This window comes from Lipophrys pholis (assembly GCF_963383615.2).
Source record: "Lipophrys pholis genome assembly, chromosome: 19".
Lineage (NCBI taxonomy): Eukaryota > Metazoa > Chordata > Actinopteri > Blenniiformes > Blenniidae > Lipophrys > Lipophrys pholis.
The window spans coordinates 2,582,888-2,603,446 of NC_137647.1; the positions used below are offsets into that span (position 1 = coordinate 2,582,888).

The window sequence follows — 20,559 nt, forward strand, 5'->3', positions numbered from 1 at the left end:
GGGGCCTCCTGGCGAGTGCGGAGACAATAGCGCGAGCGGCTCGGCGGAGAGACGCAGGCCGAGCAGAGCGCACCGATCCCGGCCACACTCCGGCCCCTGCTACGGAGGGGGAACCGCCCGGAGCAGGTAGCGACATTCCCCGGCGGGACGGAGCCGCAGCGGAGGGCCGCCGGTCCGCGGGGGACCGACTGACAGCTGCCGCCGAGCGGAAGGTGCGTTTTATCCCCTCGATTCTCTCATGTTCGTCCAATAAACTGCAGATTTGAACCTTTTAAAAACACGTTTGAAGCGTTGATTTGATGAAAGTGTCAGGAGAGAGAAGCTGCTGTGGAGCTTTGTGTTGAAGCAGTGCAGGAGGATGATGAAGATGATGATGGTGATGAGGAGGAGGAGGAGGAGGAGGAGGATGGTGATGAAGATGCGGTGTGTGTGTTCTCGGACCTGCTCGCACGTGCAGCGCAGGTCTCTGCTTTGTGTCTGCAGCTCAGCTCTTTGTTGACATCCGATCAGATCGGATCAATAAACGTCCTCTTCCCCTGCAGAGGATCCGACGTGACGCGTCTCAGGCTGATTCCTTCCGTTTCAATCTTTGCTGGATATTTTACTCTTAAAATCAAATAAATCATTAAAAAACGAAATGTTTTCGTCTAAAATAAAATGTTTCACAAAGACGTGCAGCGATTTATTCAGTCCAACTCGATTTTGCGTGAAAAATTAATGTTTCTTTCATTTAAGTGAAGAAAAAAAAAAAACCCAGCAAATGAATCATTAAGTTGGTTTAAGTTAATATATTAACGTATTAATGTCTTCTAAAGTCTGCTGGGACTGAAGCTTCCTGTCAAATCACCGTACCACTTAAAAGATGAAGAAAAAAAACCTCAAGTTGAAAACAAAAAAAGTTGCTTCTGTTTCATAAAACTGTGCAGAAGAACCGACTTCCTTCTTCTTTCTGCTCCGGAAACGCAAATGTAGAGAAAAATAACCTCGAACGTTTCGTCTTTAAAGTTTCAACGGAGGAAAAAAATCTTCGTCTGTAAGTTAATAATTCACTGCGCAAGACATCAAATGTGTCTTTTATTCAAAGCAAAAGACAGAATATTTCTGCAGTAAAGATTTTTCACGAGGAAAAGCTGATTTGAAGATATTTAATAGTTTTATTTTCCTTTAAAAATGAAAGTTTGAATTACACCCACGTTGCATTCAAAACCACCTAAAACTAAAATCATCCGTTTAAGTTTGTTCAACATGGTAGGAAATCTATAAATTAAGATTTAAGATTACACTGTGGGATTAAGGATTAAAGAAAACAACTTTTAAAACAAGCCAGATTATCTATCATCTCTAAAAACAAGATTTTGAATTAAGTCCTCGATGCTGTCGTGTCGCTCGTGACTCACGGTTCATGACCGGGTGAGGGTGGAGGTGATCCACAGTGTATTTCTGTTACAGCGCCACCTACAGGCCTGGCGTACGACCGACATCGTGGGGACTAGTTTTCATGGCGTCACGTTGACCCTGGGGGGGTGGGGGGGTGATTGGGTGGGGGGTTTGTTTGTTCAGGTCTCAGTCATGTGCTGCCGAGCGAAAACAAAACTGTCGGTCTGGGACGCTTTGATGTGAGCCAGAGAAAGTCTCTTCTTCTACAAACATCCAGAGGACGGAGCGGCGGCGGCGGCGGCGGCGGCGGCGGCGGCGGGCTGGAAGCAACGTGACACGAAGAGACGACGGTTCCACACAGGAAGTGTTGCAGTGGCAGAGGAAGGCCACCAGGTGGAGGCGGTTTTTTGACTGAACCCAGTTGGTTTGTTTTGTTGTCGCAGTGAGTCGGGTTCTGGTTCCTTCTTTGGTCAATAATACAAAGTTCTGCTCGATAGCAGGTGATCAATCCAGAGAGAAGTCAGTGGGAAGAGTTCCTGTACCGATACCAGTACCGATACCGGTACCGATACCAGTACCGATACCAGTACCTATACTGCATGGAGTACTAGTGAAAACTCCCTAGTACAAACTGAAGGTTTTGTTTGGTAGTTTGGTGGTTTGGTAGTTTGATGGTTTGGTAGTTTCTCTGGTAGTTTGGTGGTTTTCTCTGGTAGTTTGATGGTTTTCTCTGGTAGTTTGATGGTTTGGTAGTTTGGTGGGTTTCTCTGGTAGTTTGACGGTTTTGTTTGGTGGTTTGATGGTTTGGTAGTTTGATGGTTTTCTCTGGTAGTTTGACGGTTTTCTCTGGTAGTTTGATGGTTTTGTTTGGTAGTTTTACAGTTGAATATCTTGGTGGTTTGGTAGTTTGGTGGTTTGGTAGTTTGATGGTTTTCTCTGGTAGTTTGATGGTTTGGTAGTTTCTCTGGTAGTTTGATGGTTTTCTCTGGTAGTTTGATGGTTTGGTAGTTTGATGGTTTTCTCTGGTAGTTTGGTAGTTTGGTGGTTTGGTAGTTTGATGGTTTGGTAGTTTCATGGTTTTCTCTGGTAGTTTGATGGTTTGGTAGTTTGATGGTTTTCTCTGGTAGTTTGTTGGTTTTCTCTGGTAGTTTGATGGTTTGGTAGTTTGATGGTTTTCTCTGGTAGTTTGATGGGTTTCTCTGGTAGTTTGATGGTTTTCTCTGGTAGTTTGGTGGTTTTCTCTGGTAGTTTGTTGGTTTTCTCTGGTAGTTTGATGGTTTGGTAGTCTGATGGTTTTCTCTGGTAGTTTGATGGGTTTCTCTGGTAGTTTGATGGTTTTCTCTGGTAGTTTGGTGGTTTTCTCTGGTAGTTTGACGGTTTTCTCTGATAGTTTGATGGTTTGGTAGTCTGATGGTTTTCTCTGGTAGTTTGATGGTTTTCTCTGGTAGTTTGGTGGTTTTCTCTGGTAGTTTGATGGTTTTCTCTGGTAGTTTGGTGGTTTTCTCTGGTAGTTTGACGGTTTTCTCTGGTAGTTTGATGGGTTTTTTTGGTAGTTTTACAGTTGAATATCTTGGCGGTTTGATTCCCACAGAGTCGGTGTGATCAGGCGTCTCTGGCCTCGTCCTGTCGCTGCTCCGTGGAGGACGACTGGACGGCAGCTCAGTGGACTCGTTCTTCATCTGCTCCTTGTAGTTTAAAAGGTTTTAGTTTCCACCGTCACAGAGGAGCCCAGGGAATGTTTCATGTGCTCATCCGGTTACCGGAGTGTCGATACGGGAGAGGAAGAGTCAGAGTGAAGAACTCTTCTGTCCTCGCTGCGACAGTCGGTGTCCTTTGGTCTCATTGTCTCTCGCTGGTCTGAGACCTCGTCCATGTGTGAAGCCCTGAGGCGCAAATGGACGAGGAGGCTGGACTTCCTGCGACGCTTCCTGGTGCTCGTGGCAGATCTGCTGCACCGCCGGGCCTGTGAAGTGTGTGTGTGTGTGTCAAGTGTGTGTGAAGTGTGTGTGTGAAGTGTGTGTGTTTGTGAAATGTGTGTGTGAAGCAGACGGCGCAGGAGGGCGAGACGATCTGCTGAGACGAGAAGAAAAAACCTAAACATCGTCATCATTAATCAGCAGCTCTGTGTGTGTGTGTGTGTGTGTGTGTGTGTGTGTGTGTGTGTGTGTGTGTGTGTGTGTGTGTGTGTGTGTGTGTGTGTGTGTGTGTGTGTCTCTTCTGTTGAGTCGGGTGTTTTCAGTCAGTCCCCAAACAGATTTTGAAGGTGGGTTTACGGTTGTTGTTGTTTGGAATCTGTTCTTCACCTCCAGTCTCACTTTCTCCTTCCTCCTCCTGTTTCCAGGAACGTCCATCTCCAGACCTCCACCTTCACCTCCTCCATCTCCTCCTCCTCCAGCATGTCGTCGGTGCTCCACCCCCCCCGGGCCTCCCTGGACATCCTGGAGGAGCTGCAGCTGATCGCCGCTCAGAACCTGGAGAAGCTGGACGTCAACAAACACTACGAGGTCGTCCGGGAGCTCGGCAAGGGGACGTACGGGAAGGTGGACCTGGTGGTGCACCGGATCCGAGGTCAGGGTCAGAGGTCACGCTCCTCCCATCCACACCGGAACAACAACTACGTCACTTTTAGCTTTTTAATCTTTTTCTTCCCGCAAGAAAGTGTATTTATTTATTTATTTATTTATTATTTTTAACATTTATCTGTCAGAACACAAACAATCAGTCCAGAATACATTTTTTTATTTCCCCACAGTTTAACCCATTTCAGTTCGAAGGTAAAAGCTTTTAAAAAAGGCACAACTAAAAGGGGAAAAATAGCTAAAACCACAAGAAATGGAGGGAAAAAACTGCTTCAGCGGTTTTAGAAAAAAACCTAAAATTGTGAATTTCTAAAAGAAAATGAAGCTTAAATAATTCCGGGGAAAAAACACATAAAACTGCTTAAAAAAAAGGTGAAATGTCTGGTCGCCGTGGCGATCAGGCCGACCTGACTTGTTAACGTGGCCACAGGAGAGAAAACTGAACATTTGTTTGTTTAATCTGTCGACTGCAGAGAATTTAAGGACATTAAATCTGACATACAAACACAAGCTCGTTTTTTTAAAATTTATTTATTTATTTTTATTCACCGAACGACCAGAAGCGGCATTAAAACCTGACGTGAGGCCATCTGCCGCCTCCAGCCGCTTATCGGAAACGTTCCAAATCCCAGAACACAAATCCAGAGTTTTTCCAGCTGCTGGACGACGCGGGAAACATCGCAGACACAACGAGCGCCTCTTTTTTTTTAACCTCCTTCGGACGAGTCCCGAGTCGGACCAGTGGGTTTATGAAGTAAATTTGTCTTTGTGTTTCGGATGTTTTTAAACCTTTAGATCTAAAACCGTTTTCAAATCTGAATAAACTGAAGCTTAAAAGAAAAAAAAAAAGAGGAATTATCATTTTAGTCATTCGAATGGCTTTTATGTTAATCTGCTTTTGTTTGCTCAGATTATCACTATCAAATACTTTATTTTTAATACCTAATAATATTATGTATTAATATTTACTGAATAATACTTGTTTATATTGTTAACTATAAACATTATTATTATTAATAATAATAATAATATTAATAATACCTAATAATATTATGTATTAATATTTACTGAATAATTGTTTATATTGTTAACTATAAACATTATTATTAATAATAAGAATATTATTAATATTAATAATAATAATACCTAATAATATTATGTATTAATATTTACTGAATAATTATTTATATTGTTAACTATAAACATTATTATTATTACTATTATTATTAATAATATTAATAATACCTAATAATATTGTGTATTAATATTTACTAAATAATTGTTTATATTGTTCACTATAAAGATTATTATTATTACTATTATTATTAATAATATTAATAATACCTAATAATATTGTGTATTAATATTTACTAAATAATTGTTTATATTGTTAACTATAAACATCATTATTATTAATATTAATAATAATAATACCTAATAATATTATGTATTAATATTTATTGAATAATAATTGTTTGTTTATATTCCCACTCGTAAAAATCGTGTGAAATCATCAAAAGTCTCTAAACGTTTGTTGCTAAGAAAAGCGTCTCTGGACGTTTCTGGGACGAGGCATTGAGACGCAGGAAGCTCAGCTGAGTCGGCGCTATTGGAGATGAGGAACCGGAGCCGCCTGTCCGGCGTTTTTTACACTCGTCCACGTAATTTGTTCCCGTCTCTCAAGCCGAAGGCAACGTTCTGTTTCCTTTCTCCGTCAAATCACTTCCCACCGGGACAGACGCCTCCTTCTAGAAACATCCACACCTTCACTGACATTATATCACGTTTTGGAGGGAAAATTTACCGAAACCGTCAAAAACATCAAGAATTTGGGACGTGAAAGAATCAAAACGAGCAAAAAAATAGCGTGAAAACTCGACTTCACAGGTTTACCAAAATAAAATGAAAGAGTCAAAGCCACAATTAAAACATAGAAATGAATCTGATTAAATACGACGCTGAGCCACATTTACTCAGAATCTTGGTTTTACTCCAGATCCTCTCGGTAGAGCGCACCTCCTTCGCCAGCGCCACGTTTGTCACCATGGAAACCGATTGATCACAAGGTGATTTGATCCACCAAACCAACTCCTTCCGTCATCTGTCATCAAGGCCGTTCGACTTGCTTCCTGTTGTCACTGTTTGACACTGATGTACACACATTTTACAATTTCCATGTGACCCCCCCCCCCCTCGACCTTTGACCTCCAACCAGGGTAATGACGTCACTGAATCATGTGACATATCAGAAGATAGGGAATTGAAAATGGAATATTTTGGCGTTAGTTTGACATCGATCGGATTTAAACTGACCGCTTTGTGAAGACAATACATTTTTGACCTTTTTTTGTGACCCTGACCTTTGACCCAATCGCTCTCAAAATTTAATGGAACCACAAAGACGAATCATCCCTGAAAATGTGATGCAATTTGGGTCAATAGTATTTGCAAAAAGTTGGTAACATACATACATTCAAACCAGTAAATAAATAAATAAAGGAGCTGTAATGTTTCACATCTTCGCTGGTCGGACTCGGGATTTAAAGAGTCAACACTTAAAATAAATAAATAAATAAATAAACACATCTGGCTTTTAATCCAGCGCGGAGGAGCCTTTTAATTATTCATCACGTCTTAATTAAGTTTCCTGCCAGCGATTAGGCAGCGGCGTATTAAATCCCCGAGTGGAGCTGAGCGCTGGAGAACTTACGTAACGCCGCTGTTTTGCTCCTGTCAGGCACTAAAATGGCCCTGAAGTTCCTGAGGAAGAAGACGACGAAGCTGAAGAGCTTCCTGAGGGAGTACAGCGTCTCGCTCTACCTGTCGCCCTGCCCCTTCATCATCAACATGTACGGCATCGCCTTCGAGACCGACCAGTACTACATCTTCGCCCAGGAGTTCGCCGTGGCCGGAGACCTGTTCGACATCATCCCGCCGCAGGTGAGCGACGAGTACCGGTACTAAATTTCAGACACTGAGTACTTTTTAAATGCCATGAAGCCTAATTTATACTCCATATGCAACCGATACGCTAAGGCTACGTGTTTGGTCTGCATTAGCATAGCGCAGAGCGTAGCGTCTCTCTCCGCTCGTTCCTGAACAGATGTGATCCACACGAGATGAACGCACGGTGCCGAGTCAGCAAATTCAAGCTTTTCAAGTGGCACCAAAATAAAAGTTCTATTACTGGACGAATGTTACGGTTGCTCGGCGACTGACGGCCGGGAATTCGATTTGTTAGCTTAACGCCACAGATTAGCTCCCGTTTAAAGAATGCGTCCCATGTGTAAAACCTTTGAGACAAACCCGTGACAGTTTCCTAATTTGACTGGGTTTGTGTTTCCTGGTCCAGGTGGGACTCCCCGAGTCGGTGGCGAAGCGATGCGTCCACCAGGTGGCGATCGCCCTGGACTACCTGCACGGCAAGAAGCTGGTGCACCGCGACATCAAGCCCGAGAACGTCCTCATCTTCGACAGGGAGTGCAGGAAGGTCAAGCTGTCGGACTTCGGCATGACGCGCCGCGCCGGCTCGCCGGTGAAGCGCGTCAGCGGCACCATCCCGTACACGGCGCCCGAGGTGTGCGACGCCTCGCGGCAGGACGGCTTCTGCGTGGACTCTAGCACCGACGTGTGGGCGTTCGGCGTGCTGCTGTTCTGCATGCTGACCGGGAACTTCCCCTGGGAGAAGGCCATGCCCAACGACGCCTTCTACGAGGAGTTCGCGCGCTGGCAGCGGCGCAGGGCGGGCACGGCGCCGTCGCAGTGGCGCCGCTTCACAGACGAGGCCCTGCGGATGTTCCGCCGGCTGCTGTCGGTGGAGCGGGATCACCGCTGCTCCGTCAAGGAAGTCTTCAGCTACTTCAGCCAGAGCTGGATGCTCGACACGGAGAGCGGGAACGGCGGCGCCTTGACGAGCGGCGCTCTGCCGCCGCCGCCGCCGCCGCTGGACATCGCCTCGTCCTCGTCTGAGGAGGACGTGCTCGTGGACAGATTGAAGCACCAGAGTCTGTCGCCTGCCTGCGTGGCGGCGGCGGCAAAGGGAGGCATCATGATGGACACCCACTACTCCTCCGCGTCCTCCGGCGGCTCGCCGTCATCCACCGGCGGCTACGTCAACAGAGACGGCAGCAAGCGGGGACGCATCCTGCTGGCCACGCCCATCGAGATCTGTGTGTAGAGGCTCCAGGCTAACCGCACACACGCTGGACGGCGAGGACGACTTGCCCTCACGAGGAAGACGAAGCTCTGAGAGGAGACGTGGCGATCGGCGCTCGCTAACCGCCGGCGGTCCGACACGCGTCTCAGCTTCACGGCGGATTCACGCGTTTCTCATGAAGACGAGTTCTGAGGAAAACGAGCCGCGAGTCGTTACCGCGCCGACGCGTCCTTCCTGTACGCCATTTGTACGAACTGGCGGGAAAACAGGGAAACGCCGACGAGACGAAAAACGACGAAGCAAAATATGGGGGAAAAACGTAAAACGCGATCGGCTTTGACTTTCGTCTATTGTTCATGTTTCTGTAACAAGTATTTTAATTTATTTATTTAAACCCGATTACTATGTTCTCTTCACTGTGTGATCGATTATTTAACTGTAAACACTTATACTGTCTTGATGTCGTGGAGAAGTAGATGGTTTTACTTTACGAAAAATTGCTTTTCATGTTTTCTTCTGTGGAATTTATTCATCTGGAGCAATCGACCTTCGAGCTAAATCTGTGAAATTAAACTACAGTCAATACAGACACTGATAGAAATTAAATAAACTCACAAGCAATGAAAACCTTTACTAATAACTTTACTTACATCATCTACCAATTACTCAATGTACTTTACTTGAACTGCTATTAATACATTAGATGTAATGAAGCAAATATTCTTGATGTTGACTACAATTAATGCAGTACGTCTTACAAGGTACAGGATGTATCGATTCATTTAAGAAATATTCAAAACTGAATAGGGCCACACAAACTTGCAGTACCGTTTCATACCACCAGGCGGTGCAGCGAGTCCCTCAGCCACATTTTTCCTACATTCAGTGCAAGAACGGGAGAAACATCAAAACTCCAAACAATAAAAAAACGTGAAATTCGTCGCAACAAAATGAACTTTGACTCAGTACTGCCACCCAGTGCACAAAAGTGGTATTACCTGAATCTTGCGTACTGTAACTTTAACAGTTTATTATTCATTAGCGGACTTTTGTTTATAATTTAAAGATTCTTAAATCCTGAAAAATGTTGTGAAATGCAGGAATGAACGGGAGGATTTGACGTTGTGGACGTTGTTTTTAAGTTAAATATTGCATGTTGTATCGTTGCTGTTGTGAAAATTATAAATCAAATTGAATCTCATGAAAGAAACCTCATGGATTTTATCGATGTGACGTGTGGAATCATTGACTTTGTGTTTCGTTTGCGAAAAATGTTACATACATTTAACTTCTTAATTATTGCCTCTCTTAAAGGGTTCTCTGAGAAGAGTTTGACTTTAGGAAAGCTAAACTCTTAGCATGTAGCCAAAGCTAAGTGCTGTTAGCCACGCTAAGTGCTGTTAGCCATGCTCACTCCGAAGCTAATGGTTTGTTTTGTGACAGTCGGTACTTATTTGAAGATTGTAGTATTTAGTTTCTCTGTATCAGCAGATAAATGAGAGAAAACTAAATGTAACATATATTTCTGGTAAGGACAGAGGAGGTAAGGCTCTCGTCTGTATGTAAGTGGTCGAGTGGTTCGGGTTCGGTGCTCACACCGCTCTCACCGCTGTTGCCCGGTTCGATTCCCGGTCAGGGAATACAAGTTTAAGGAGTTCCTCCCAGGTATTCATGAAGTATTTTGCTCAAAATTGAGAAAATACCAATAAAGTTGTAGTAAGACCTCCGAATTGAGGAAACTCTTGTTGACGACAAATAACAGAGGTAAGGCCTTCAAATCAGGAAAATATAGTAGTAATAGTAACCTTCAGTAATGCAGTAGTTCTGTCCCAAAAAACAAAAAATAAAACAAGTCAATTAATGAATTGAGAGAAAGACTGGTGAGGCTACATACCAGTAAGACCTCCCAGTTGTGAGTATTGGCTTAAAATAAAACCTAAATACTTTGATTAAGAATTGAGGTAACATGAGTGACAGAATACCAAAAATGACGCGGCGACTCACTTGTTGGTCTGTTACTTCAAAGCACAAACTCAACGGGAACAGAAATGATATGATCCTGGTCAGTTTCTCCTCAAAGCTTCAGTCTGATACCAGAGAACCCAGAAGAACCCAGAAGAAACCAGAAGAACCCAGAAGAACCCAGAAGAAACCAGAAGAAACCAGAAGAACCCAGAAGAAATCAGAAGAAACCAGAAGAACCAAGAAGAACCCAGAAGAAATCAGAAGAAACCAGAAGAACCCAGAAGAACCAGAAGAACCAGAAGAACCCAGAAGAACCCATCAGTCTTTCCTTCCTCCGCTGGATTCACGCGTCTTGTTAAAGCTCTGCTGTACGTCGCTCACATATTTCTGCCCCAGTAACCTGGCAGCGCAGTGAGGCGAGCGTCGGGCTGGATTACGTAACACCCCCACTGGTTCAAACCGGAGAAAAGCTTCCATGCGTCCGCGGCTCAGAACTCCAACGTCGCCAAGCTACGGGACCCATCTTCTCCCAGGAACACCCCCCCCCCCCCCCCCCCCGGAGCGCCGTGAGGCAGAAAATGCAGCAAAATCCTTAAAAATATCTAAGAATTTAACTCAAATCTGAACTGAATTTTTCTACGCTCCTGTCCACACGAGGCAAAACCTTTTTTCTCCCCGTCGTTTTTAAAAACGTCATTACAAACACAGCGACAAAAAATTAAAGTACGGCGAGTAAATCGAGAAAATAACAGTCAGGCTACATGCTGCGACCGCCAGACGGTGAAAAATGGGCAAAACATTTTTTACATTAAAAAAACACACATAAGATCTAAAAATCAATAAAAGAAACAGTCAGGCTACAGGAAGACCACTTAATTGTTCAATTATTTTTATTTTTATTTCATTGGACAACAGAGTATTCAACTGCAGCCGGATCTGCAGCAGGGAATCCGCCATTATCGTTGTGAGGTGACATCACCGAGAGGGAGGCGGGGTTATAGGTCGAGAGGCGGCGCCATGACATCATCGTTTTCAGTTAACGTGCGTCTTGTCCGTACACACGTAAGGAGCCGAGGTGGAGTTTTTAATTTCTTCACTCTGGAACCTGTTTTAAAAAAAACGCCACACCGTGTGGATGATCGGACAAAAACCAGTTACTGAAACGGCGGCGGCGGCGTGTGGGCGGGGCCTACATTTGTTAAGAAACTGTTTCTATCGCCTTCCACCTGAACAGACGGACCGTCCAATGTCGCTCTGTCAAATGTGGCTCCCGGGTTTTTACAAAACGCTGATATTTCTCTGCGTTTCTTGAATTTACACACAAACGCCGACTCACCACCAGCAATGATTCCTGAAAACTTCGCCCGCGGTGGAGATTTAGAGAAACTCTTGTCTGTTTAGGTCTAAAGAGGGGAGACAAAGAGATTTACGTCACAATTCATGACGTCAGGTTTTTTTTCCCAGGACTCTGATTGGCCATCATGGCTTCATGCTTCTCGTTACACTGCCCCCTGCAGGTCTGGCTGCTCATAGCAGCTCTGAACCAGGTGTACGTGTTGGTCCATGTCAATGATTTTATTTTTTGTCAACGTAGAGGGGGAAATATCAGTATTTGTAAGATTAAAAGATTAGACCCTGTCGCGCTGCATTATGTAATCATGTTGCAATATGTAATAATGTAATAAATGTTCAACTCATTATGTAATAACGCCTCATTTTGTAATAATCTGCTGAATTTTGTAATAAAATTCTTGAACGCATCTTCTAACAAACTTTGCCAGATTTAGTATTAACTTGTTACATATTGCAAAAGTTATTACAAAATGTGGGCGTTCCACTTATTTTTTCTTTTAAGAAAATGCAATAATTATGTAATAAGACCTTCACTTCCTGCTCCCCCAGGCGGTCATAATGTTTCGGCTGATCTGTGGAAATACTCATTTAGAAAAAGTAATTTAAGTTCCCTTTTAAACTGTGTATTGATCGCCGCTACACGTGTGTGGTTTCATTACAAAAAAAAAAAAAAAAACGACACCAACTAGTGGCCCGACGTGAGAACTACATTGTTTCTTGTGTTTCCGTGGAAACGGGAAACTCCGTGGCGTAAACGACTCCGAGAGGTTTTGATTGTTTGTATTGAAGAGAAACACAGAGGTTCAGTTTAAATAACTTTTATTAAATAACATTAAACTTAAAGGAGAGAAAGTGCGGCGAGAAACCAGGAGGAATGAGAACAGAAAGTTAAAAACATGTAACCAGAGTCAAACCAGCAGGTGATTTTTATTTTCGTGAGTTCAAACGTTCGATCGTCAGACGACCGGAAACTTTCGGCAGAAACACTTTTGACTGTGTGAAAGAAACACAAACAGAAGTTTGAGGATTTTCCCCCCCAAAACTCACGACTGTAAAAACTTTCATCCTATTTTTGCTCCTTTTCTAAATGTTTAGTAAAATCTGGAGCATTTTTTTATTACTTTATTTTTTACAACAAGCAAGAACAACTTAATTAATTTAAGAATTTGAACCATTTTCGTTGAATTAAACAAACTTTTCTGTCTCCAGCTCGTAACATTTCAGGTATTTTTGTTCGTCTCTTTCAAAGAATTCGAACAAAGAAACTCTTTAATTGGAAGTATTTCTGTTATGTTTTTTAATTTTGTGTATTATTCTATCACAGTTAATTAATAAAAAAAAATGTCTGCAAAATACTCAACAAATCTGTTTTAGAACTTTTGTGATTTACGGAACAAATTATTTAACAGCAGTTTTTTAAAAATTTCAAAATAAAAAAAATAAAAAATCCTGATATATTTTCCAAATTCTGCTGTATTTAATTTATTTAGATTATAAATCTCCTGGGAGCTGAGAAACATTCAAACCCGACGCCTAAAGTTAATTCAACTCTTTAAGAAAGTTTGTCTTAAAGTAACACGAGCCTCAGTGTGATGGACTGGAAATAACTCAAAGTGACGTGGCGGCAGAAATAAATTAGACCCGAAAGCAAAAAACAAGCAATAAAAAAGTAGAAAACAAACTGTATAAAAAAAAACAAAAAAAAACAAAAACAGAAAGAAAAACAAAAGTTCTCATAGAAATATTTCTATACAACGTCTTCATAAAGCTCATTTAAACTCTGAAGTATGAAAGTGGAGAATAAAGCATCTGTGGGGTGGTCCGGGAGGAGGAACGACACACACACACACACACACACACACACACACACACACACACACACACACACACACACACACACACACACACACACACACACACACACACACACACACACACACACACACACACACACACACACACGACTCAGTCCAACCGGGCTTCACCTGAGAGAGAGAAGACAGAGCAAAACTAAAGTCACATCAGAGTGTGTGGGTGTATGTGTGTGTGTGTGTGTGTGTGTGTGTGTGTGTGTGTGTGTGTGTGTGTGTGTGTGTGTGTGTGTGTGTGTGTGTGTGTGATCTTACCAGGAGGTTCGCCTGCTGCTCGAGCGAGTGTGTTAACCAGCATCAGACAAACAGCCGAGTGGAGGGCAGGTCGCTGCACGAGGAGGCCTGATACTGATACACACACACACACACACACACACACACACACACACACCATTACGACTTCATGCGTTGTTGTGGCTGTTTACACTTCCCCTCCACTGGGGGGCAGCTCTGAGTCGCCATGGCGACAGGGTGGAACACTTGTGTTGACGACGACACGTCGAGTCGTTTTGAGAAACGATGGATGAAGATATATTTCTTGCGATCACACAAATAAAACACTTTGTATCAGCTGACAGTGGCACAAATCGACTTTTCTTCTATTTTAAACTTTATTTTTCTTGAAAACGTTAAAGAAATACATCTTATTGTTAATAACTGGTGTGGAAGAATTCGGATTCAACAGTAATAAAATGATTCCTCCAACTTCTTAATAAAGAGGTGCAACTTCTAGTCCAGAAAATACGGTAATTATTATTATTATTATTATTAAAGCCTTGAATGTTAAGCAGTTCTAATATTCTGTATAGTTTCCATTTACACTGACCCCATTACTTTATCATTCATGACTACCCGCGACTTTCACCAAGTTATTTGCAGTTCATAACCAGAAGATACCGTAGTATTAAGAATATAGGTCACACAGTTTTTGGTTGGGACTTTTCTTTGAAAATGTTTCCAGAATGAAACAGCAGATTAAATTACTCAGACTGGCGGTGGAGACAGGAAGTGGACCAATCGGGAGTTTCTGTAACATTTAAAAAAAAAAGATGGTGGCCGAACCTCCAGCGTTCCCCCTCGTCCTCCGGGTCACCTCTGCTGCTGCTTGGTGGACGGTTTGTTCTGCCAGAGAGAAACATGAAATCCACAATTTTAACAAACGGTCTGACAAATTTCCAAATCTACTAAATACACTTCAAGGATGTGTTATTAAGATAAAACTTTTACTATTTAAGTGCTTATTAGGAAACATTCAGACTCATTTTAATCATATTTAGCCGGGAGAAATGTTGTTTCTGGTCAAAATTTTTTAATATTATATGAAAAATTAAACTTTCAAACATGGAAAATAAGGTGATTCAAAAACCTTTCCACAACCAAATTAGTATTTCAGGTTTTTTTGGGGTTAAAATCAGTTAAAAGTACAAACTGCATTGCTTGAAGACAGAAAATAGAAAAGTAACTCTCATGATTTAATCTGATTTTATTGTTTGAATTATTAATAATGTGAAAAAAAGCCTCTTCAATCATCGTATAATGACAGAAATATTTTCCCTGATCGTTCTGGTACTGAATGAGGTGATGAAAGTGTGCTGGCGCCCCCTGGAGGCCACTTCCTGTGGTTACCTTGTGCTCGGGACACCTCATGGAGAAGTTTTCCTCGTTTAAGATGCAGCCTGAAAACGAAAAACACTGAATCAGAAAGCAGCTTTATTCTCCTCAATGTGAACGAGATTAAAAAGCTGCAGGTTTATTTATTCATCATTTCCAGAAGATGCAGGTTTTTTTCTCTCCATTGGGAAAGTTTTAGGTTCCTTTTGGACGATACTTTATTCCAATGTAATCCCACTTTAAGACCTCAAGGTTAACCTTCTTTAAGTTTAGAATCTGAGCTCGTCATTCATCAAGTGTATGATGTATTGAAATGTGTCCGATCAATAAAGGCTTTTAATTTGGCGGGATGTACGAACCGGCCTGGATGGCACATCTGTAGTGATAATTCCTGCTGCAGCTCTTCTGGAAGCATCCCAGGATCGCTCCCGTCTGCTGGCAGCTGGAACAAACCTGGAACGCAAGAGTCAAATCATCATCATCATCATCATCATCAGACGGTAATATATTACACATGCTCGGGACCACAGGGTCAAGTCACACCTCTGGTCCCAATTCTATCAGTTAAAATCTTTTACATCTTGGTCGTCTCCTCTGGTGTCCCTCAGGGTTCTGTCCTGGGCCCCATCCTCATCATTATCTACCCCCCCCGCCATCTTTTGCCTGGAATCCTACTAATAAATAAAATGTTTAATGATGATGAGTCAGTAAAGAGAATCCTTACCGCCTCCTGGGCGAGCCGGGCCGCCTCCTCCAGCCCGTAGAGCCGCCCCCGGACCAGGAAGACTCCGGCAGACCAGATCCCGCAGTCCTCGTGGATCCAGCGCTCGTCCAGACGGAGCGGCGCCTTCAGACAGGGGCGCACGGCGCCATCGAGGGGGCTTCTAGTACCAGTGGGGGGGCTTCTGATACCATCGGGGGGGCTCCCAGTGTGGTCAGGACTCTTGGCGCCATCTTGAGGGCTCCCGGTGCCGTTACGTCGGCTGTTGGCGCAGAAGTCAGGGCGCCCAGCGCCGTCGGGGTGGACCTTGGCGCCGTCTTCATCCGACAAGTTGACCAAGCAGCTGTTGGAGCGGCGGTGTGACTCCTCCTCATGCCCGCCGCTGGGGGGGCTCCCTGCTCCGTCTTCGTCCGAGTGGACCGGGCAGCGGCGCGACTCCAGCTCGCGCTCGCCGTTGAGGGTCCTGGTGAGGCAGTACGGTCCGTGGAGGTCCCCCAGGCCCATGGCGTTGGCCGTGTAGCCGCACAGGCAGCAGAGCGGGGAGGCGGGGCTCCGGCTCTCCGAGCCCAGCCGGCCCAGCCGGAAGCAGGAAGTGTTCGGGACGAAGCCGGACAGTGAGCCGGCCGGCCGGCGCCCCCTGCTGGCGTCGGCCTCGTCCTCCTGGTAGTTCACCACCACGCAGGTCCTCCGCTCCATCCGGACGAACGGGCAGAAATCCTCCACCTTCTTCTTCCTCTCCTCCTTCGGTTTGGCAAATTTGAGCATGATTTCCGGCTCTCGGTGGCCGAATGGTCCCGAGGCGGCGGTCTGGCGGCGCCGCTTGGCCCTGCGGCGTGCGGCGGGTTTCTTCTTGGCTGGTGAGGACTTCTGCTGCGTCTGTGCGACTCTGCTGGTCGGCTTCTGCTCGCTCCTTCTGGGTTTTTTAGCCTCAGGGACGCAGTCCTCAGTGTGATGGACGCTCTTCCCGCACGAAGCTCTGCTGCGAGTCCGCGGCGGCGTTAGCGGGGCGTCGTCGTCGGAGACGCTGCTCGCCCTCCGAGCTAGCCTGGCGCGCGGGAGCGACTCGTCCGAGCTGGACGCCCGCACCACAAACTCCATCAAGTCGTCCGAGTCACCGCTCTCGTTGTAAATGCCCACAGCGTCGTTCTTGGCCCGCCGCCTCAGGCTGTGCCGCGTCCCGCCGTGCCGCGTCCTGCCGCGGCAGAGCGGCGGCGTGTCGGAGGACGACTTCCTGATCCGGCTGCTGCGCCGCACTTCTCTGGGCGTGGCGTGGTTCTCCGCCTTCCCGCAGCCCCGCTTCGTGTTGCCGTTGTCGCTGACGGCCACCTCCACCACGTCGCTGTCGTCCTCGCTGGACACGTCGGCCGCCGCCGTCGCCGCCGCCACCGGGGCGGCGTACATGGCGGCGAGGTCGGAGACGAGCACGACGGGCCTGGCGTGGTGCACGGGGATGTCCACCGAGCTGTCCGACGAGTCCTCCGAGTACGAGCTGTCGGCGCTGGGCGAGCTGAGCGGCTGAGGCAGGTGGTAGCAGCTCCTGTCCTCGTCCAGCGACGACACGGCCGGAGACAGAGGCTCCACCATGTGCCGCACGCCGTCCTGGACACACAGTGACCCCCGTCAGAGCACCGACACAAACAACTTTACCAAAACAAAAAGAGCTGAAGGAGAAACGTCAAAAAAAAAAAACTTTGTCACCACGACGACTCGTGACGAGAAGATTCATCAACTACCAGGAAACAACTTCAAATAAAAATACCAGTCGAAGTGAATAAACGGATCATTTTTGTCTTTATTATATAGCATATAGCATTTTATAGCATTTTCAGAAAGTTGTGTTTTCAGTGACTCTGAGCTCCGTTGTCGTGTGAACGGATCCCCGAAACACAACTAAACGAAAACGTAGCTGAGGATTTCATGTTTTGTGTTCTTTTCTGAAACGACGTTGAAAAACAAAACAAAACATTGTTTTAGTGGATCGTTGTGGGAATCATGTAAACGAGGCTGCAGAGGCTCCTGGATCAATTTAAGCTCAGGAATTAGTTTGTTGAATGCTAAAATCTGAATTCCTTCCGTATGAGACTGTAAATACATGGTAATAAATACAAGCGATATTCCAATGAAATATAGATTAAATCGTCAATTAGAACTTAAATTAGTGATGAAATTCAAATGACTGACGGCGGTAAAACAAATCCGCTGTAAACAGCAAAACATTCATCCATCTTTTTTTCAAATGTGTTATAACGATATTTAATTCCCACAGATACAAAGCAGTAAACTGGTCTGAGTAGATAAAGTAGTTCCGCGGTCTGTTACCTGGATGAAGGAGCCGCACAGCAGCGGCTCTTTGGTCGACGACACCAGGAAGATGACGTCCGAGCCGCTGTCGCTCTCCTCGCCGCCGCTGCTCTCGGGCACGGGGCTGCCGCCCTCCTCGGCCCGGTAGAAGCCCGGGTGCCACAGGTTCCCGTGCACGCCGTCCCGGTAGAGGTCGAGGCGCGGCGCCAGCGTGGAGTTCATGTACCCGCCCAGCGGCTCCGCGTCCGGCTCCAGGTCCCGGCAGCGCCCGGTGGCGGCGGCGGCGGCGGGCTGCGAGGACGACAGGGTGGCGTATGAGGACGAGGCGCGGGTTCGGTAGGAGGAGGCGGGGGAGGGGTCAGCGCCGCAGCCCGCCGGGCGGCGGTGGTACCACTCGGGCTTCTTGGCCAGGTCGACGGCGGCGGAGCGGCTTCGGGTCCGCGTGTTGTAGGTCTTTGACAGGTCCATCGCCGTGAGGGGGGGGTCCGGGGGGGACACGTCCATCACTGGAACACACAGACGCTTCGTCAGCAAATAAACAATAAATCCACAGAAATTGTTCAATCAAAACTGAACTAAATCTGTCATTACTCTCCAGAATTGTTTAAAATGGTGCGCCTGGACATCTCGAACCCAAACCTGGTTTATATCCTTCCACTTGCTGGTAACTGCAAGTCTGAGCTGAATAAATCTGCATGCGGAGTTCCCCAGGGTTCCGTCCTCGGCCCACTAATGTCTAATGTCGACATGCTTCCACTGATGTACAAACTAAGCTCCCTTTGAGTTATTTTAAACTGCAATAAACTTGCATTGCAATAACTTTTTTAATTCCTTTTAATGTCGGTTTAGTGCCATTTTGTTTTTATTTTCACGCCTCTTGATTATTTGCCGTTATTTGTTTGAACAGCGTCGGTGCTGAAACGTGCTATGAAAATTAAATATCATTGCCAAATAAACAGAATTAGATTAAATTCACTGTTTGCTTTAGGAACCTGGAGATTCCATTAATATTTTTCTTCAGTCTTAGTTAAATAGTATAGTAATAGGAGTAAGTATTAAATAGTAATAAAGCATATTCTTTAGGTTAATTCTAATACATACATATGAAGACTAGTTATCATTAATTGAATCAATATATCATAATTACTTAGAATCACACCAGCAGCTCGGAATAATAAAAATGCTGTTATCATCAGCATATATGAGATATATAATAATAATAATAATAATGATGAGCATTTGCAGTACTTTCTATTAGGTTCACCTGATTAATATTTATGGGAACAAGTTAAAATAATTTTTCTTACAGATGATGTAACAGGTTAAATGACATAAAGAAGCTGTTGTAACTGACGTTTAGTCGATTAATCGATGGATAGGTTGATTGATCCTCTAACAGGTAGGCCTGTCACCCTCCATCCCCACATCCGGAGCTGAGCCGCGGGGCTGAAGGCGGGGTTCCCCCTCCGGAGGCTGCGGTTGCCCTTCCGGAGGCTGCGGTTGACGGAGAGTGTCGCGCGGTGACTCCTCGCCCGGGGAGCGACTCTCGTAGCGGGTTAGCTCACACGCCTGTCCGGGCCCCTCATCACCGGGACGGGATGTAAACAGCCGCGGCGTCCCGGCTCATGTTAGCCGCCTGCTAGCGGCCGTGAGCCCGCAGCGGTGACGCGGCGGCTGCATGTCGGCTGAAGTGAACCAGCAGGTCGAGCCGAGGTCCGGAGGAGACAGTGAGGCGGTTTAAAGTGTTTTTAAAGTCATCATGGACTCCTGCTTCTCCCCCAAGCATGCCCGGACCAACATGGCGGCGCCGGAAGAGACACGGGCGCCTTCACAGTAAAAGAGTCAACAGCGTGAAGCACAGACGTTTATTGCACGAAGTAAAATAAAATAATTATTTTTAAAAGATTTTATTAAAATGACATAAAACAAAACAAAAACTAAAATATGACAAAACAATAAAATCAAAAATACAGAAACAAAATCAAAAAATTACATAAAATGAAAAAATAAAACAAAACTAAAAATAATAAAATAAAATAAAAACGAATACAATATGAAAACAAAATACACCTAAATATAAATGACTAAATCAAAGACAAAATTTGAAGAAATAAAAATAAAGAAATATGTGGCTGTAAAAACGTTAAAAGTTCAAAATGTGGAAAAATAAAGAAACTGGAATAATAAAAGCTAAAATGGGGAAATTAGGATCGTTAGAGCAGCAAGTGGACAGTAAATAGAACAGCAGTAAAAGAATATGAACAATTGTATTAAATATGAACAATAACAGTGACAATAATATATACAGTCAAGATAATAACCTGGCAATATTTTACATTCTTACAAGATCATGTTGGTAGTTGAATTGAAGTGGAATTTTAAAAAGGCAATGGAAATATATGAATGACGAAACAAATAAATGTATCACTTAAAATAATTATCACATAATTAAACATGGAAGGAATTTCCCTCCGGGATTAAAAGTAATTCTATTCTGTGTTTACAAAATAATAAACAATAAAATAAAAACCCGGACACACTTTATAAAAAAAACAAAAACTGGAAGCTACTAAAATGCAAACAAGGAAAATTAATTTTATTGACAAAAAAAGTGCTGAAAAATAA

At 44.6% G+C, this 20,559-nt stretch overlaps 2 protein-coding genes across 2 annotated transcripts; one reads left to right on the forward strand and one right to left on the reverse strand.

Moving 5' to 3' along the window:
• On the forward strand, nt 1-9,344 carry LOC308124251 (serine/threonine-protein kinase SBK1-like). Its single transcript, XM_080487169.1, has 4 exons — nt 1-212; nt 3,719-3,945; nt 6,694-6,896; nt 7,309-9,344. Exons 2-4 carry the CDS (start codon nt 3,774-3,776, stop codon nt 8,131-8,133), a joined length of 1,200 nt encoding a protein of 399 aa, XP_080343295.1. The 5' UTR covers nt 1-212; nt 3,719-3,773; the 3' UTR covers nt 8,134-9,344.
• A 2,890-nt stretch (nt 9,345-12,234) lies between these two features.
• Nucleotides 12,235-19,614, reverse strand: LOC308124149 (uncharacterized protein). The gene is made up of 8 exons (XM_080486978.1): nt 19,289-19,614; nt 17,953-18,440; nt 15,637-17,232; nt 15,272-15,365; nt 14,928-14,977; nt 14,364-14,423; nt 13,557-13,643; nt 12,235-13,415 (listed from the first exon to the last, which is right to left on the reverse strand). The coding sequence occupies exons 2-6, from the start codon at nt 18,436-18,438 to the stop codon at nt 14,391-14,393; spliced, it is 2,259 nt and encodes a 752-aa protein (XP_080343104.1). The 5' UTR covers nt 18,439-18,440; nt 19,289-19,614; the 3' UTR covers nt 12,235-13,415; nt 13,557-13,643; nt 14,364-14,390.
• Between the last annotated feature and the right edge of the window lie 945 nt (nt 19,615-20,559).

What these genes read in the sequence shown, in the direction of transcription:
- LOC308124149 (XM_080486978.1), bottom strand. Translation starts at nt 18,438, where the DNA reads ATGGACGTGTCCCCCCCGGACCCCCCCCTCACGGCGATGGACCTGTCA. An exon ending in TGTGCGGCTCCTTCATCCAG is followed by an intron (nt 17,233 to 17,952) that starts GTAACAGACCGC and finishes CTGTGTGTCCAG; the next exon opens with GACGGCGTGCGGCACATGGT. An exon ending in CAGATGTGCCATCCAGGCCG is followed by an intron (nt 14,978 to 15,271) that starts GTTCGTACATCC and finishes TTTCGTTTTCAG; the next exon opens with GCTGCATCTTAAACGAGGAA.
- LOC308124251 (XM_080487169.1), top strand. Translation starts at nt 3,774, where the DNA reads ATGTCGTCGGTGCTCCACCCCCCCCGGGCCTCCCTGGACATCCTGGAG. An exon ending in GGTGGTGCACCGGATCCGAG is followed by an intron (nt 3,946 to 6,693) that starts GTCAGGGTCAGA and finishes TGCTCCTGTCAG; the next exon opens with GCACTAAAATGGCCCTGAAG. An exon ending in TCGACATCATCCCGCCGCAG is followed by an intron (nt 6,897 to 7,308) that starts GTGAGCGACGAG and finishes TTCCTGGTCCAG; the next exon opens with GTGGGACTCCCCGAGTCGGT.